This window comes from Onychostoma macrolepis, chromosome 05 (assembly GCF_012432095.1).
Source record: "Onychostoma macrolepis isolate SWU-2019 chromosome 05, ASM1243209v1, whole genome shotgun sequence".
Classification (NCBI taxonomy): domain Eukaryota; kingdom Metazoa; phylum Chordata; class Actinopteri; order Cypriniformes; family Cyprinidae; genus Onychostoma; species Onychostoma macrolepis.
The window spans coordinates 20,890,553-20,910,533 of record NC_081159.1 but is presented as its reverse complement, the minus strand read 5'-3'; the positions used below and the strand labels follow the sequence as shown (position 1 = coordinate 20,910,533).

Here is a 19,981-nt window from a genome sequence, read left to right as displayed (position 1 = left end):
GATTTGGGCTGCCATGTCATCTGCTGGTGTTGGTCCACTGTGTTTTCTGATGTCCACAGTCAACGCAGCCATCTACCAGGAAGTTTTAGAGCACTTCATGCTTCCTTCTGTTGACAAGCTTTATGGAGATGCTGATTTCATTTTCCAGCAGGACTTGGCACCTGCCCACACTGCTGAAGGTACCAAAAGCTGGTTCAATGACCATAGTGTTACTGTGCTTGATTGGCCAGCAAACTCGCCTGACCTGAACCCCATAGAGAATCTATGGGGTATTGTCAAGAGGAAGATGAGAGACACCAGACCCAACAATGCAGATGAGCTGAAGGCCACTATCAGAGCAACCTGGGCTCTCATAACACCTGAGCAGTGCCACAGACTGATCGACTCCATGCCACGCCGCATTGCTGCAGTAATTCAGGCAAAAGGAGCCCCAACTAAGTATTGAGTGCTGTACATGCTCATACTTTTCATTTTCATACTTTTCAGTAGGCCAAGATTTCTAAAAATCCTTTCTTTGTATTGGTCTTATGTAATATTCTAATATTTTGAGATACTGATTTTTGACTTTCATGAGCTGTAAGCTCTAATCATCAAAATTAAAAGAAATAAACATTTGAAATATATCAGTCTGTGTGTAATGAATGAATATAATATACAAGTTTCACTTTTTGAATGGAATTAGTGAAATAAATCAACTTTTATTATATTTATTATATGACCAGCACCTGTACATATACACACACATACAGTATATACAGTGGGGCAAAAAAGTATTTAGTCAGCCACCAATTGTGCAAGTTCTCCCACTTAAAAAGATGAGAGAGGCCTGTAATTTTCATCATAGGTATACCTCAACTATGAGAGACAAAATGAGAAGAAAAAAAAATCCAGAAAATCACATTGTAGGATTTTTAAAGAATTTATTTGCAAATTATGGTGGAAAATAAGTATTTGGTCAATAACAAAATTTCATCTCAATACTTTGTTATATACCCTTTGTTGGCAATGACAGAGGTCAAACATTTTCTGTAAGTCTTCACAAGGTTTTCACACACTGTTGCTGGTATTTTGGCCCATTCCTCCATGCAGAGCAGTAATGTTTTGGGGCTGTCGCTGGGCAACACGGACTTTCAACTCCCTCCAAAGATTTTCGATGGGGTTGAGATCTGGAGACTGGCTAGGCCACTCCAGGACCTTGAAATGCTTCTTACGCAGACACTCCTTCGTTGCCCGGGCGGTATGTTTGGGATCATTGTCATGCTGAAAGACCCAGCCACGTTTCATCTTCAAAGCCCTTGCTGATGGAAGGAGGTTTTCACTCAAAATCTCACGATACATGGCCCCATTCATTCTTTCGTTTACACGGATCAGTTGTCCTGGTCCCTTTGCAGAAAAACAGCCCCAAAGCATGATGTTTCCACCCCCATGCTTCACATTCTTTCTCCTCCAAACACGACAAGTTGAGTTTTTACCAAAAAGTTCTATTTTGGTTTCATCTGACCATATGACATTCTCCCAATCCTCTTCTGGATCATCCAAATGCTCTCTAGCAAACTTCAGACGGGCCGGACATGTACTGGCTTAAGCAGGGGACACGTCTGGCACTGCAGGATTTGAGGCCTTTGTTACTTTGGTCCCAGCTCTTTGCAGGTCATTCACTAGGTCCCCCGTGTGGTTCTTTTGACCCCACGGGGTGAGATCTTGCGTGGAGCCCCAGATCAAGGGAGATTATCAGTGGTCTTGTATGTCTTCCATTTTCTAATAATTGCTCCCACAGTTGATTTCTTCACAGCAAGCTGCTTACCTATTGCAGATTCAGTCTTCCCAGCCTGGTGCAGGTCTACAATTTTGTTTCTGGTGTCCTTTGACAGCTCTTTGGTCTTGGCCATGGTGGAGTTTGGAGCTGGACTGTTTGAGGTTGTGGACAGGTGTCTTTTATACTGATAAGTTCACACAGATGCCATTAATACAGGTAACGAGTGGAGGACAGAGGAGCCTCTTAAAGAAGAAGTTACAGGTCTGTGAGAGCCAGAAATCTTGCTTGTTTGTAGGTGACCAAATACTTATTTTACCGAGAAATTTACCAATTAATTCTTTAAAAATCCTACAATGTGATTTTCTGGTTTTGTTTTTCTCATTTTGTCTCTCATAGTTGAGGTATACCTATGATGAAAATTACAGGCCTCTCTCATCTTTTTAAGTGGGAGAACTTGCACAATTGGTGGCTGACTAAATACTTTTTTGCCCCACTGTGTGTATGTATATGTATATGTATATGTATATATATATATATATATATATATATATATATATATATACACACACCTGTAATGCATAAACAAATTAATAGTGTGCTTCAGTGAAATTCCGTGTGTGCACTTGTCCAGCATGAAAGGCTGACTGATAGGCCACAGCTAAATTACAAATAATCGAATTAATAATAAAAACCATCACTGAAAGCTTTATTTTTCACAAGCATGATATTTAAAATTCTGTAACCATTTCATAGTTAAATTTCAATACATGGAAAAACTGATTAGAAAACAGCCCTGATCTCTGCTCCTGAGAAGACATGGAGTAAAAAAAAAAAAAAAAAGCCAGCAGAACTTGTCCATCTGTTCTACTACTACTCTCTTTTTTGCTTATGATAATCAACTAAAACCCTGTTTTTTATACCAAGTATATAATAGTTTATGCTTAAAAATGTACAAAAGTCTAATACACGCTAGTGCCTATCTCATACAATTAAGGAGCCTCACCATCATCCTAAGAAGATAAAAACTTTGTGAGACATGCATTCAGATAAAAAAAGGTCCAAAACACCTTTGATTAAAAGTCTTATTACAAATGCCCTCAACAGCGTGGTGATAAATTAAATGATGCTGTATCTCTGCACAAATTGTCCTTCCTTAGAGCTGAGATTCAGGAAATGATGTGTTGCACTCCTAACCATATTTATACATCAAAGGTCTCAGCACATCCTGTTGTACGTGTGAAGGGCTCAGGGTTGAGTTATTGCTATAGCCGTGTTAGCTGACTGGATGTGTTCCACCTGAGCAACAGTCTGAACACTGAGCGCTCGGACCGAGCTGTCCGTGTGGTTCTGGCCCGGAATGGTCTCAGAGTATCTACATTTTGCAGAGCCACACTGACAACGGAAGTACTTTTTCTTGATTTGCCAGTAGGGATCACCATAGTCAAACCTGATGAAAGAAAAGAAAATTAGTTTTAATTCAAGCAACCTGGGGAATTACTTTGATTACAAATGTGTCAATGGATAAATAAAACAAACAATGAGGGAAAAAAAAATTATAAAGGTTTACCCAAGCTCATCTCCAGCTTGAATAGCCTTGCTTGCATAGAGTGCAATTCGAGGAAAGCGCATGTCCTGGTGTTTGGTGAACACCCTCACTGGGAATAGATTGGGTTCACAAAAGTGATTCATAAACCTACTAACATTACCATAAAACTGGGCATCAATGCAGTAGACCTCTCCAACCTAGAAAAAAACAAACAAACTAATCACCATTAAATACACTATCCAAATGAGCTGTGCTTGAGCTCCATTCACATTTTAATATACGTTAGCGCCCCCTGAAGGTGACATGTATGAAAAGCATTCACTTGCGAAAATGATAATCTTACATTTTAGCACAATTTTAACAAGATAAACCTCTAAACTTGCCTTATTGTCTAGGTTGAACATGTACGAGTCATTTTCCCGAACATTAGCTTCCCCATCTGAAATGATTTCACCTGCAAACCTGCACACAGAGAAAAATCCTCAGGGCACAAGTATTGGACTGAAACAGCATGAGATTAATCACATCTGAATAATTGATAATTCCCCTAATGGCTTTCATTTTTGTAGCACATTTGGCATTAAATTAAAATCCTTGACACTGGAGTCAGTAGGAGAGTTCTTCAGAATGCAAGCATTGCTTCCTTAATATGCTGCATGTAATTTTTTCATGTTAAAATAATTCAACACAAGGTTAACATGAAGAGACAACTATAATAATAGCCATTTAAAATGGGCCTCAGAAAACTTCCAAGTAAGCCTCAAGATAACAGAATTATAAAAAAAAAAAAAAACTGATGGATATATGTGACCCTGGAGCACAAAGCCAGTCTTAAGTCGCTGGGGTATATTTGTAGCAATAGCCAAAAATACATTGTATGGGTCAAAATGATCCATTTTACTTTTATGCCAAAAATCATTAGGATATCAAGTAAAGATCATGTTCCATGAAGATATTTTGTAAATTTCCTGCCTTAAATATATCAAATCTTAATTTTTGATTAATAATACGCCTTGCTAAGGACTTCATTTGGACAACTTTAACGCCGATTTTCTCAATATTTTGATTTTTTTGCACCCTCGTATTCCAGATTTTCAAATAGTTGTATCTCAGCAAAATATTGTCCTATATTGCCCTTATTTATTAAGCTTTCAGATGGTGTATGAATCTCAATTTAAAAAAAATGTACCCTTATGAATGGTTTTGTGGTCCAGGGTCACATATTCCAATAAAGTAATATTATAATGTATATATTATAACTTAATATCAATATTAATTCTTTTTTTTTTTTTCTTTAAAATCGAGCCAGGAATACCTACTGTCCTGGATATATGATTTCAAAAGTACCTTTTCTACACCTGGAATTTTTATAACAAATATAATTTTTTTCTATAAAAAGTACTGGGTGGAAATTATGAGCTAAAAAAGCCTTGTCCAGTAAATAAACAACTGGGAAAAGTTATGAGGCCTTTGAATATTGCTGTGGATTTGTGTTCATTTTTGTGTAAAGCAACTGATCTAAAGAGAGGGTCATACTCGCATACGAAAGTTCCCTCAGGAATATCCTGCAGTGCTCGGACCCCCCAGCCCATCCTCTCAGTCCTAAACACCTGCAGTCTGACCCTAAAGATGAGAAAATATTTACTAATAATAGTTTACAAAAAGAGATTAATAATAGTTTACAAAATATTCAGGGAATATGCAATAATACATCTATTCGTTATATTACCGAAGGCCATTCTGTATCACTCTATTTCGGCACGTTCTCCAACAGGAACAGGTATGGTTACACTCAAACAGGAAGGGTGGATCATCCCTGCTGAACTCTTTCAACAACCGGCCATCCTGCACACCAAGAAATCAATAATAAGCATTACAAAAATCCCCCTCTAATCATATGGCCATACACAGCACAATCATGGCTGGTGACTATTAATATGTTGTCAAACAGCTGCTAAAGAGCTGGGATTGGCAACATCTATTGTTTATGTCACTGTATCATTACCATGTCATTTATCCTGCTAAAATGAATAATTTAGCACTAGCAGCATCTTACCTTGTCATACCAACAGCGCATGCTGAGCTGGCCACAGATACAGCTGCTTGATGCACAGTCATCTTTACAACTGCAATGCTATTCCAGTGAGAGAGAGACAAGCATTTCATATAGCTGTAATAACAGCATTAACCTTGCTATGGCTTTTGACACTACAGGTGCTGGTCATATAATTAGAATATCATCAAAAAGTTGATTTATTTCACTAATTCCATTCAAAAAGTGAAACTTGTATATTATATTCATTCATTACATAGACTGATATATTTCAAATGTTTATTTCTTTTACAGCTCATGAAAGTCAAAAATAAGTATCTCAAAATATTAGAATATTTACATTTGAGTTTGAATAAATGACCATCCCTACAGTATAAATTCTGGGTCTCTCTTGTTCTTTGAAACCACAATAATGGGGAAGACTGCTGACTTGGCAATGATCCAGAAGACCAGAGAACCAGAGACAACGTCAGAAGCATCTTACCTGGGCTGTGGAGAAAAAGAACTGGACTGTTGCTCAGTGGTCCAAAGTCCTCTTTTCAGATGAAAGTAAATTTTACATTTCATTTGGAAATCAAGGTCCCAGAGTCTGAAGGAAGAGTGGAGAGGCACAGAATCCATGTTGCTTGAAGTCCAGTGTGAAGTTTCCACAGTCAGTGATGATTTGGGCTGCCATGTCATCTGCTGGTGTTGGTCCACTGTGTTTTCTGATGTCCACAGTCAACACAGCCATCTACCAGGAAATTTTAGAGCACTTCATGCTTCCTTCTGTTGACAAGCTTTATGGAGATGCTGATTTCATTTTCCAGCAGGACTTGGCACCTGCCCACACTGCCAAAGGTACCAAAAGCTGGTTCAATGACCATAGTGTTACTGTGCTTGATTGGCCAGCAAACTCGCTGACCTGAACCCCATAGAGAATCTATGGGTATTGTCAAGAGGAAGATGAGAGACACCAGACCCAACAATGCAGAAGAGCTGAAGGCCACTATCAGAGCAACCTGGGCTCTCATAACACCTGAACAGTGCCACAGACTGATCGACTCCATGCCACACCGCATTGCTGCAGTAATTCAGGCAAAAGGAGCCCCAGCTAAGTATTGAGTGCTGTACATGCTCATACTTTTCATTTTCATACTTTTCAGTTGGCCAAGATTTCTAAAAATCCTTTCTTTGTATTGGTCTTAAGTAATATTCTAATATTTTGAGATACTGATTTTTGACTTTCATGAGCTGTAAGCTCTAATCATCAAAATTAAAAGAAATAAACATTTGAAATATATCAGTCTGTGTGTAATGAATGAATATAATATACAAGTTTCACTTTTTGAATGGAATTAGAATATCATCAAAAAGTTGATTTATTTCACTAATTATATGACCAGCACCTGTATGCCTCTAAGCCTCTTACCTGTAAGTGCGTTATGTTCTCATCTATATTCACTTGAGAGGTAAAACAGTTCTCTGGAACGTATTTGAAGTTGCTGGGGCAGGGCTCATGGTCCACCCCATTCACACATGGCACAGGGACGTCCTCATAGCCTCGGGACACATCTCTGAAACACAACGCACAACAGTCCCACAATCACATAAAATATTTACCCACATTATGTGCCAAACATTCAATATATTTTAAGGCCATTCGCACATGGGCACGACAGCTGACTTTGAAGCTGCGCAAAGAAAAGCAGAAAGAAGACTAAGAAATGTGTGGATACTTTAGATTTCTTTAAGTCAAGCTAAATGAATGGAATATTGATTCAGCTGTAGCCAGTTTTCACTGGTTTTTGGTATGGACCCGAAGCTGCAAAAATCTTGTTTGAAAAGATGCAGTACTGATTAATTTGAGATAAATACTGCATTACAGTACAGCACAGTACATGGACTTGAAATTTCACATCAATGAAGAGTAGCTATTTCTACCTTACAAAACATACAGAAGCCACACATTATTATTTTATATAGTTTTCTCAAAGTGTAACTTTTTGTGTATTATCAATATTAAAAATAATGAATAGTTATAGTTTAACAACAAACTTGTCTTGCCAAAAGTTTTACTTGAATAATCAAGATAAAAAAATAAAATAAAAAAAACAGGAAAAAGTAATAGATCAGTGTTTCTTCAAAGGGCTTCGGCCCACAATTAATATATTAAAGGGGTCATCGGATGCCCATTTTCCACAAGCTGATATGATACTTTAGGGCCTTAATGAAAAGTCTGTAACATAGTTTAGTTAAAATTTCTCAATGGAAGTGTAAAAACACCTTTTAAACCTGTCAAAAACAAGCTCTTGTCAGAGCAAGCCGTTTTGTAGCATTTTCCTTTAAATGTTAATGAGCTCCGCTGACTCCGCCCCTCTCTTCAGAGCTGCTCTCACTGTTTACTTTAGCCACATTCATCCTGAAACTTGCTAATTAGCACATTATTAGGAAAGGCGATTTCCAAAGATTCATTAAAAACCCTTATACTCACTTCTTCTGTAGGTGAAGCTGGATCACGAATGATTCGAGTGAACATAGACACATTTAGGTAGATCAGGGGGCGCATTCCCTTCAAAAACAAACGTAATCCACCGTGTCTTCAGCGGCTCAGATGTCAGGAGTAAATGCCGACTGCTATATTCATTATTACATCCAACAACAAAACACCGCAATCGCTTAATCGGAGACATTCTTGTCTCCCCCTGCACTGGAGTCGACACAGTGGTGGACGGATGAAAGCTCACTCAGGGCGGGTCTAAGGTAAGACGGCCGTGTCAATCAACTCTCGTGGGAGCGGCCTGTGCAAAACTACGTCATTCTGACAGGGCTCTCAGAACAGCCTGATTTGAAAAAGGGGGATTTAAAAAAAACCACTGGGTGGATTTCTATCATTATAGGATGGATGTGTACACACACATCCAACACACATTTATGTTCAAACAACTTGTAAAGTGAATTTTGCATCCGATGACCCCTTTAAACTAATGTAAGTCTATTTCACTGTATTTTCTATTTGTGAGGATTGTGCATTGAAACTTTTGGAATCAGAAAATCAAAAGTGGTTCATTAATTTAATATTCACAGTTTTTGTTAATAAAAAAATAATACTTCCAGCACAAATACCAAAAATATCTTAGACTTGGAATATTGCATTGGACTCACAGAGAAAAACTGTTTTAAGACAGTTGTCTTTATATTTTGCTTTAGCATGCCAGTGGGAAGGATCGATTTATATTTCCAAACATTTCTTTTGCCATTAATTGTAATAATCCAGTAAGATATTTGTATGCACAAGGAGTCTCAAAAACCGAGATCTGAGCTCACCACCATCAAGTCTGTCGGCGATTACATAAAGAGACAGAAAACAAACAGACTAAATCCATAAGTACTGTAGAACCATCTCCAAGATGCTTGGAAAAAGAATAGAATATGTAACAAAATACTGTCTGTGATATTACCCTGCAAAACAGAAAGATTTGATCCTAGTGTTCTTGCATTACCTGCAGAGGAGTCTTTCTCTTAAGCTGTCTCTGCCTCTTCTAGCATCTGTCAGCTTCTTATTGGTGTTAAGGATTGTCCACATCTTGGAATTTATGCTACAGCAGTCCAAAGGAGTCTCACCGTCCTTGTTTTTCAGATTTACATCTGCTCCTCGAGACAGAAACAGCCTAGAGACCAAGCTTAAAATTAGTCCTTTTACAGATGACAGTTTCAATCACAAACCTTTGTCTGAATTGAATCGGAATTGTCTATAGTTTAACATCCATAATTGACACTGATATTTTCCTATCTCTGAGCAGATGCTTTAACACAATCTGTCTTGTATAAAGTGCCACAGAAATAAAGGTGACTTGAAAAATTAATTGGAGACACTGTAATGTTCAATATGGTGGTCAATATATTTTAGAAATTTATCATCATACGGAAGTCATTCATTGAAGCAGATATGAGCCGTGCTTGTTTGTCTTTTGCCTACAGAGAAACCCAGTTTGTTACCCAGATGGCCTCAACTGAACTAACTTCCCCTAAAGTGACCTTGGGATAACATGAATAGTTCCTTAATATTTTAGTGCTCATAAAGGGTCTTGGCTCCCAGTTATCTAGGTATACTCTTTTTGTTCTACACTTACATTACACAGTCCAGCTGGTTCTGTCTGACAGCAATGTGCAGAGGTGAGTCTCCATGGATGTTCACAGCATGTAGGTCAGATCTCTTGTCAAGCAGCAGCTGAGCGATCTCATCACAGCCAGAGAATGCTGCCCAGTGGAGGCAGACATTCTCCTCCTAGATAACACATCAGACCACAAGCAAAATTCATCTCCTGATGATAAAATCACATATCCATCATACATAAGCACTAGTGTTCCAAAGTTTGGGACTGGTAAGATTAATGTCACATGATCCTTAAGAAATCATTCTAATATGCTGACTTGGTGCTCAAGAAACATTTCATTTTATTATCAATGTTGAAAACAAGAGGTTTTTTTCAGGATTCTTTGCTGAATATAGAGCTCAAAAGAAGAGCACCTGTAATCAATTTAATGCCTTTTTGCTGAATAAAAGTATTAATTTATTAATCTTCTGAATGGTAGTGTACATATTCAGGTGGAAATCTATTAAATGATTTACAATCAATTATTTGCAGGCAATCCATTTTAGCAGTCTGATTTTAACAAACAAGGTGAAAAAAGTGCATCAAAAAGCTGAAATATTGAGATGAAATACTCACAGACCTTATCTCTTATTTGGACATCAGCGCCCACTGAGATCAGCATCTTCACCTGCTCTAGATTCGTGTTCTCAGTTGCCCAGGTAAGAGGAGCCCACCCGCCATCATCCTGACCAAAAGAAGACCCATAAACTTCAATTATTAAGCACTCCAGTATCCATACAGCATCTAAGAATGGGTAGTTTTGCTGTCAAAAACTCCTTAAAACATCCTCAAAAAACTCAAATTAAAATGTAATTTAAGGGTAAATAAATATGGCATGTACACAAAAACGTACATTCTATATAACAAACTCATTCACATTGTTACCTTACAGTTGACGTCTACGGATGGCATGGAGACAAGATACTGCAGCACACCTGTGTGTCCTCCTCTGGCTGCCAAGTGAAGACATGTAGAGCCTCTCATATCCTGTGAAGAAGGCATAAATCAATAGATTTTAATCATGCAAATACCTTGCATACTGAACACATTGCATACAGTGGCTTGGGGATTTCAATACCTCATTAAATCAATGGGTAGCATGAGATAACTGTGTAGCAAAACATTTTGTATTTCACAGTTGATTGACAGATGAAGGCTGGCTATCATACCTTATGCCCAGTAGAAGCACCAGCTTTCAGTAAGTATTTGACTGTTTCTAAGTGATTGTTCTCACAGGCATACATCAGAGGAGTTCTCTGCTCCGAATCACACGTGTCCAGGTTCGCACCAGCCTATAGAGATAAAGAAAATATTTATATTACTAAACTTCAATATTAAATTAGAGCATATTATACTGGATGTACTCATGGAAAATGGAATATTAAAAAATTAAATATAAAACATAATAAATTATATAAAAATAATTTAAAAAAGAACTTAAGTTTATACCCATGTTATACAAAGTAATTGCATCAGGTCCTATTACAACAATTTTCAAAAGTTATCATAAATAAATAAATAAAATGTTTCTTGAGCACCAAATCAGCAAATTAGAATGATTTCTGAAGAATAATGTGACACTGAAAGCTGAAATTATTCAGCTTTGCCATCACAGGATTAAATTAAGTTTTGAAACTATGTAAAAAATTATAATATTTAAAGGGGTCATATAATGCCATTTTTGTACAAGCTAATATGATTCTTTAGGGTCTAAATTGAAAGTTTGTAATATACTTTAATTAAAAATTCTCATTAGTATTGTAAGAAAACACTCATTTTACCTGGTCAAAAACAGCTCTCTGTTCAGCACACCGTTTTAGTGCGTGTGTTTTTAAATGCTAGTGAGCTTTGCTCGCCCCGCCCCTCTGTTCTGTGGGGCGTTTTTGACACAACACACGTGGAGTGTTGCCTTGACAACAGTTGAGGGTATATTTTGAAGAATGGCAGCGGAGTCTCTGAGGATACTGTGCAACCGTAACGCTTTTGTTCATTATAAACGTGGGATTATTAATTATATTGAGAACGTCAGAATAGAAAACATGCATGTACCCTGAATGTAAACATTAGCCACATACATCGTGAAGCGTGCTAGCGATTTGCAAAGATTAATATAAAGATTAATATAAAGGTTAATTAAACGTTACACTCACTTCTTCTGGAGGTTCAGCAGGAACACAAATAGTTGGTACCGATTCTTTTTCAGGAGCAGCTTCTTAGCAAAACCAGCTTTATACTGACCTTCATTTATAAAGCAGTCTGGTGAAAATGATTCGCGCAAACATGAAAACATTGACGTTGCTCGTGGGGAATATTCCTTCAAAAGCGAAACTCAGCCACTGTGTCTTCAGCGGTTCGGACTTAGGAACACCAAAATGACTGCTGTGTTCATTATTGCACCGAGAACAGAACACCACAATCGCTAGACGCCATTCTGCTCATAGACAGCTCCAGCGTATATCAACAATGACGCGGACTATGATTGACAGCTCGCTCACGAGCAAGGGCGGGTCTGTGTTGAAACACTGCTGTCAATCAACCATCGTGGGAGGGGCGTCCGACCGTGTGACGTCACACGGTCGAACAGCTTGATTTGAGACAGGGTAAAACAAATAAGGAGATTAAAAAAAAAACACTGGATGGATTTTTATCATTTTATGATGGTTGTGTACAGGCACTGCTAACACACATTTCAGTACAATCAACTTGTAAAAGTGCATGTACCATTATATGACCCCTTTAAAATATTAATATTTCTCAATATTACTGTTTTTACTGTATTCTGAAAAAATGCAGCCTTGCTGAGCATAAGAGACTTACAGACCCTAGACGTTCGAATGGTAGTGTATATTACGAAACATAGATAATTTCTGAATGTGAATGTGTGCTATTATCGTAAGTAGTACCTGCACTAATATATGGCAGATCTCTTTATGTCCCTCCTCAGCAGCACAATGCAAGGAAGTCTTCCTCTTCTCACTGTCCATCCGCAAATTTGGGTCCACACCTTCCACTGATTACCATCAAAACAATACCAGTTATCAATCACAAAGCATCTAGTACATCATGCATATATACAGTATCTCACAGAAGTGAGTACACCCCTCACATCTTTGTAAATATTTTATTATATCTTTTCATGTGACAACACTGAAGAAATGACACTTTGCTACAATGTAAAGTAGTGAGTGTACAGCTTGTATAACAGTGTAAATTTGCTGTCCCTTCAAAATAACTCAACACATAGACATTAATGTCTAAACACAAAAGTGAGTACACCCCTAAGTGAAAATGTCCAAATTGGGCCCAATTAGCCATTTTCTCTCCCCGGTGTCATGTGACTCGTTAGTGTTACAAGGTCTCAGGTGTGAATGGGGAGCAGGTATGTTAAATTTGGTGTTATCGCTCTCACTCTCTCGTACTGGTCACCGGAACTTCAACATTGCACCTCATGGAAAAGAACTCTCTGAGGATCTGAAAAAAAATAATTGTTGCTCTACATAAAGATGGCGTAGGCTATAAGAAGATTGGCAAGACCCTGAAACTGAACCGCAGAACGGTGGCCAAGACCATACAGCGGTTTAACAGGACAGGATCCACTCAGAACAGGCCTCGCCATGGTCGACCAAAGTAGTTGAGTGCACGTGCTCAGCGTCATATCCAGAGGTTGTGTTTGGGAAATAGACGTGTGAGTGCTACCAGCATTGCTGCAGAGGTTGAAGGGGTGGGGGGTTAGCCTGTCAGTGCTCAGACCATACGCCGCACACTGAATCAAATTGGTCTGCATGGCTGTCGTCCCAGAAGGAAGCCTCTTCTAAAGATGATGCACAAGAAAGCCTGTGACAGTTTGCTGAAGACAAACAGACTAAAGACATGGATTACTGGAACCATGTCCTGTGGTCTGATGAGACCAATATAAACTTATTTGGTTAAGATGGTGTCAAGCGTGTGTGGCGGCAACCAGGTGATGAGTACAAAGACAAGTATGTCTTGCCTACAGTCAAGCAAGTGGTGGGAGTGTCATGGTCTGGGGCTGCATGAGTGCTGCTGGCACTGGGAAGCTACAGTTCATTGAGGGAACCATGAATGCCAACATGTACTGTGACATACTGAAGCAGAGCATGATCCCCTCCCTTCTATTCCAACATGATAATGACCCCAAACACACCTCCAAGACGACCACTGCCTTGCTAAAGAAGCTGAGGGTAAAGGTGATGGACTGGCCAAGCATGTCTCCAGACCTAAACCCTATTGAGCATCTGTGGGGCATCCTCAAACGGAAGGTGGAGGAGCGCAAGGTCTCTAACATCCACCAGCTCCGTGATGTCGTCATGGAGGAGTGGAAGAGGACTCCAGTGGCAACCTGTGAAGCTCTGTTGAACTCCATGCCCAAGAGGGTTAAGGCCGTGCTGGAAAATAATGGTGGCCAGACAAAATATTGACACTTTGGGCACAATTTGGACATTTTCACTTAAGGGTGTACTCACTTTTGTGGCCAGCGGTTTAGACATTAATGTCTGTGTGTTAAGTTATTTTGAGGGGACAGCAAATTTACACTGTTATACAAGCTGTACACTCACTACTTTACATTGTAGCAAAGTGTCATTTATTCAGTGTTGTCACATGAAAAGATATAATAAAATATTTACAAAAATGTGAGGGGTGTACTCACTTCTGTGAGATACTGTGTGTATGTATGAGATATATATATATATCAAAGACTGGTTTCTTGAGAAAAATCATACCCAGCATATGCAGGATCCTCTGGAGCTCTCCTCTCTTTGCAGAGAAGTAAAGCTGCTTTGGAGGCAGCTTGAATTTCTTATACCTTTAAAAAAATATGCAATGCTTGTTTTAAACTATAGGAAACAAAGCAAATCTACAAATGGTGAAGGGTCAAATAAACTATCTAATGCATTTATTTAATGATATAGGATCAGGACATCACTGATGTACAGGACCAGGACACAGATACTTACTTCCCATCCTCGAGTGCATTTAAAACGCTTTCCAGTGATTCTTTAGCAGGGTCTATCACTCCACAAACAGCTACAGAGTCCAATTTAGCCCTGCTGTAAGACAAAATAATAACAGATATACAACAACGTAACCAGTGTGAGCAAACACATCAGATTTACTTTAACTTACTCCATTGATTTAACTGATTTAAACTTACTCCATTAAGGCGGTGTCTCTTTTGTGCGCAGGCACAGCGGCTGTTGGCACTGCAGTAACACAGTCAGGTTTGGGGATTGTGACCTCCTTAGCATGACTAGCCTCCTCACCGCAGTGAGGGCAGTAGACCTGACCTCTGATCAGAGAGGCACAGCTCCGGTGAAAGCGGTGAGAGATGTTCCCATCTGGCTGACATTCCATAAACGACCCCTGGATTAGATAGACCACTATCATATTAATTTTGTAATTTCAGTGTATCAGGGTTTTAACTCCCAAGTTGAACTATTAAAGGTGATACTTTTTGTAATTAAAAAACTATAACCACTAAAGAAATAAATAGCACTTAAAATGTGTTTAAAATCAAGCACACTCACACCTTTTGAATTCTACATGGACCTCACAAAACCCTTATTAATCATGGCTGGCTGCTAATAGCTGATAAAATGTAATAATAGCACATTTCTACAATGTCCCTAATGTATTTGTTTGATAAAACAAAAATGAGTAATGAAAGTGTATACATTCTTAATTTCGGGATACTTTGGGAAAGCTCTTCATACACCACCACTCAAGAGTTGTTTTTGTTTTTTTACATGTAACACTAAAGACTGAAGTAATGGCTGCTGAAAATTCAGCTTTGCCATCACAGGAAATAAATTACATTTTAAAATATAATCAGATATAAAAACAGTTATTATCTTATTACAGTTATTATAATAATATTTCACAATATTACTGTTTTTACTGTATTTTTTATTAAATAAATGCAGGTTTTTAAAAAACAGCCCCAAACTTTTGAAAGCCAGTGTATGGTTAACTTACAGCCCTGCAGAAGAAACCGCAGCCTGGGCAGCTCTGATGTTTCACCATGCCCGCACGATGATCCTCGCACAACACCAGCAATGGAATCCTCAGAGAGGGACGCATCATTTCCTGCTTCAGAATCACCTTCCGACATAAACTCAGCTAGAGAGAGGGGAAAAAAACCTCACTTTCACTCAAAAATGTTTTTCTTTAATGCTTTCTTGAAACCAATTCACCATTTACTAATCAAACACATAAGTATAATGCTTCCATACATAAAAAAGCATATACTACAGTTACTGTTACAGTGGTCTGAATATATTTAAAGATTTCATTTTGTTATCCTTTCACAGACAGATGTTTTGAAACATGACATGTTCTACCTTTCCATCAACACTCTCTACAGCCATGCACTTGCCCTCAGCAAGAGTTACTACATCCTGGTTCTTCGGAGCCTCCATGCGACAGCTACACAGTGGAGGTTCCAACATGTCATCAGCCTCCATGTTCTCTTTATCCTCCGGCAAACCTGATAAACACAAACACTTTAGACCACTTTAGGTACTTGAAACCCTACCCTACAGCTACTAAACCCTCCCTGATATGCCATTTCTTTCTTTTTTATGATGATGTATGAAATCAAGCGAATATGCAACAAAATGTTGTTTATTTTTACAAAAGGTCTGCATGCACGTTCCCATGTGGTATTATCGTCTTACAAAGTCTTACAATTCTCTGTCTGAAACCTGCCTCTGCTCATTCTGAGATCAACCTATTGTATGAAAACAAACAGAAAGGAAGTATACACACTTCATCATGAGGTGGGAGTATGAAATAGATAAGTAAGCAAGAAGTGGACTTCAGTTCTATTGTCTTCAGGTGCAGATAATACCTACCTGTGGGGACTTCTGTGAACATGCCTTCATGAGCCAGAGCATGTAGAGGCAGCTCTGTGTATTCTTCAACGTGGCCTTGTGGAAGGTCCTCCGTTTCCTTGTTCTTATGTGGTTCCGCTGCAGTTTCTCTCTCAGACGCTGAAGCCTGCTTCTCTGGTTTCTCAGAACTAACTCTATTTTTGAATGCCTCTTCAATGGACATCTGCAAAACTTTGCAGCCAACTGTATGTGAATCTTCCTGCAGGGTTTGGAAACAAAGATCTTGAATGTTCAAGATTTGGCCAAGATGAATGGCTTCATTTCACACACATGGAAGTAGTCTAATGTGTAAGATATCAGACCTGCTCATTTGAAGAGGACAACGAGACATTCGGCTTCTTGGACACTTTTGGTTTCTTTTTGGGAACAAAATTATATAAGCCCATTTTTCTTTTCTTCTTCTTGGAGGCTACAGAAGAATACAAACAGGGGGGCATGCAATTGGTTTTACTCTCGTGTTCTAAACAAAGAGGTTTTAATGAAACATTTTAGCTAAAAAATTCACACCTGTTTGTGTTGAGTCTTTGAGTTCCTGAGGTAAACTGAGATGCTGTGTGCGCGAGGACTCCGCGTCTCTCTCATACGCACTTTTCTCGCTGTTCATTGTCTATGTTGTTGCATTAATAAAAACAGACATGTATAAGTCATTTTTGGACAGATTTTGGTAACATTTTAGTATAGGGACCAATTCTCACGATTAACTAGTTGCTTATTATTAGCATGCCTACTATTGGCTATTTATTAGCACATATAAAGCACATATTCTGCATGACCATATTCTACATCCCTAATCCTTCCCAATACCTAAACTTAACCACTGCCTTACTTTTAAAGAGTTAATGATTTTATTCAGTAAGGATACATTAAATTGTTCCATAGTCACAGAGTTTTATTTTGAATTAATGCTGTTTTTTGAACTTTCTAATCATCAGAATTAGAAAGAATCGTGAAAAAACTGTATCGTGGTTTCCACAAAAATATTAACCAGCACAAATATTTGTGAAAATAATAAGAAGCAGTACAATTAAACTGTGAAAAATAATAATAAATGAGCACCAGATCAGCAGAATGATTTCTGAAGGATCATGTGGCATTGAAGACTGGAATAATGGCTACTAAAAATTCAGCTTTGCCATCACATGAATAAATTACATTTTAAAATGTATATAAAAATAGAAAACAGTTATTCTAACCTGTAATAATATATTACAAATTACTCTTTTTGCTGTATTTGGTGAGCATAAGAAAAAATTTTACTGACTTATCTTACTGATTGAACGGTACGGCATATATAAGAAATATCATTTATGGGCATCACTCCCATAAAATTGTCTTTGTCCCAGGCTCTTTGAATTTGACTATGCATCAGTACAAATATCCAACCACGTTCAGAAAAGTCTGTTAGTCCCCCCAACACAAACATTTTAGGTGATCATCCAAATCCATGCCTTCCACATTTTCCTGACTCATTAATATGAACTAGAAAGTACATAAGCAAGCAGCAGGCTACCTTCAGAGCAGATGGAGCTGGTGCTGGTCTAACCATGGTTTTCCAAGCCAAACGTGGCGGAGCAGGATTCACAGCTTTAAACTCCTCCGGCCCTCTCTGGGTATCCCCTTCCTGTCTGGCTGCAGGTGAGGACAAAGTGGGGATGCTCTTGGCAGCATTACCAGACTCAGAACTCTGTGTTTCTGAAGCATCTTCTTTATCTTGCTGAATAGAGCCATGATTTCCTGAGATGATGTTTTCACCTGGTAGCTTGAGGGATGTCTGGTCAGAGAGAAGCTGAAAGCCGGTCCCTGGGCTCTTCGTGCTGCCTAGAGCACTCTGTTGTTTACCAACATTTGGAGCAGCACCAAGGGATTTGGTCTTCCTGCCTCTTCTCGGTGGGTCCACAGGGCTGTCCATACCTACAACCACAGCATGATAAAATATGTGACCCTGGAGCACAAAACCAGTCATAAGTAGCACAGGTATATTTGTAGCAATAGCCAAAAATACATTGTATGGGTCAAAATTATCCATTTTTCTTTTATGTCAAAAATCATTAGGTTATTAAGTAAAGATCATGCGCCATGAAGATATTTTGTAAATGTCCTACCATAAATATATAAAAACTTAATTTTTGATTAGCAATATGCATTGCTAAGAACTTCATTTGGACAACTTTAAAGGCTATTTTCTCAATATTTTTATTTTTTTGCACCCTCAGATTCCAGATTTTCAAATAGTTGTATCTCAGACAAATGTTGACCTATCCTAACAAACCATACATCAATGGAAAGTTTATTTGTTCAGCTTTCAGATTATGTATAAATCTCAATTTCAAAAAATTGACCCTTATGATTGGTTTTGTGGTCCAGGGTCACATATGAAAAACATTAAGGTGTGTAAACAATGTGCATTTCGCACTTGATACATGAACCAATTCTGAAAAAGAATACCAGATGCTTTTGTAGTATGGGATGCATTAACCGACCTGAACTTGCATTATGAATAATAACCTTGAAATCAATGAACTCACCTTTTTTGGACTTGGCCATGGCAGGGGGAACCTGGAGCAATCCAAAAAGACCTCCAAGTCCCTTCCTCTGTGAGAATTTACAGTGTTAGAAATAGAATATGATCATATTCGCATGTTTTATAATAATCAGTTTATGTAAAAAATAATGCGACCAATTAATATATAAAAAATATATACAAATACATAATCATAATGTAAATTATATTGTATGGTTGGAGCCTAATGGTTTTTACTTATGTAAAATGACAGAAATAAAGCAATTAAAACGATTCTACATATGATCAGATTAAAAATAATAATACGTATTTTTTTACTATTGATGGGCGGAAATAATGTTTCAACCGCGCCCTGAAGGGTTGCGTTTCAAAATCTAGTTAAGCTGCCTACTTAGAACACTTTGGCCATCAAACGCTGTATGTCTGGGCATCACACTAGATTTTGAGACACAGCCAACAAATCTGTCTCTTAGGCCCTCCAAAACGATAAATTATACTTTCTTAGCATTGCTGAAAAGGCATGACAGCCTATTAGACTCGTGATTTCCTGTGTCTTATTAACTGAGGAATATAACAGCATTTGTTAATGTTTATGTCGGACGCAGCGCTCACTGTGGGCGGAATTACAATGAACAACATGAAACAATGTAGCTAACAGACGCGCATGACACCAGCCACACCACCACAAATCTAGACGGAGCATGTATCCATAAACTACATTCGGCGTGGGACATTCATCCACAAAAATGACTGCTTTGCACATACTTACCCGTTAACTTATGATGGTTTGCATGTTTGTAAAACAACTCAGTTCATTCCGAAAGTTTAGAGGCTTGTCTTCCTCTCTGCACTTCCCTGCTACATGCACCCTGCGACTGTCATGTGACCACACCGCGCCCTCTACTGGTAAGGGGGGCGTTTACTGTCCGGGTTTAGTTGCTTAGTGTGTAGACCTCAGGCCCACTACGTATAAACCATTCGTGAACTTTTTTTTTTTTTTTTTCCTTCTTGTTACGAAACATAAGCATAAGTGTCACGTATCACATGTATATTGCAAT

The 19,981-nt window shown here is 38.3% G+C and overlaps 1 protein-coding gene across 1 annotated transcript; it reads right to left on the bottom strand.

Annotated features, from left to right (window-relative positions):
• Window positions 1–2,441: 2,441 nt before the first annotated feature.
• On the bottom strand, window positions 2,442–19,848 carry ehmt1a (euchromatic histone-lysine N-methyltransferase 1a). Its single transcript, XM_058776320.1, has 24 exons — window positions 19,693–19,848; window positions 18,928–18,994; window positions 17,913–18,313; window positions 16,910–17,009; window positions 16,705–16,811; window positions 16,364–16,601; window positions 15,851–15,996; window positions 15,486–15,629; window positions 14,665–14,873; window positions 14,468–14,560; window positions 14,234–14,316; window positions 12,395–12,501; window positions 10,661–10,783; window positions 10,377–10,478; window positions 10,072–10,176; window positions 9,468–9,622; window positions 8,838–9,005; window positions 6,767–6,911; window positions 5,359–5,436; window positions 5,032–5,147; window positions 4,839–4,925; window positions 3,686–3,764; window positions 3,324–3,499; window positions 2,442–3,203 (listed from the first exon to the last, which is right to left on the bottom strand). The coding sequence occupies exons 2-24, from the start codon at window positions 18,944–18,946 to the stop codon at window positions 3,002–3,004; spliced, it is 3,183 nt and encodes a 1,060-aa protein (XP_058632303.1). The 5' UTR covers window positions 18,947–18,994; window positions 19,693–19,848; the 3' UTR covers window positions 2,442–3,001.
• Window positions 19,849–19,981: the final 133 nt, after the last annotated feature.

Excerpts from the sequence above, each read along its gene's own strand:
- ehmt1a (XM_058776320.1), bottom strand. Across the intron at positions 15,630-15,850 it reads TAGAGAGTGTTGATGGAAAG|CTGAGTTTATGTCGGAAGGT; the intron begins GTAGAACATGTC and ends CCCTCTCTCTAG. Across the intron at positions 14,561-14,664 it reads AGAGACACCGCCTTAATGGA|CAGGGCTAAATTGGACTCTG; the intron begins GTAAGTTTAAAT and ends TTTGTCTTACAG.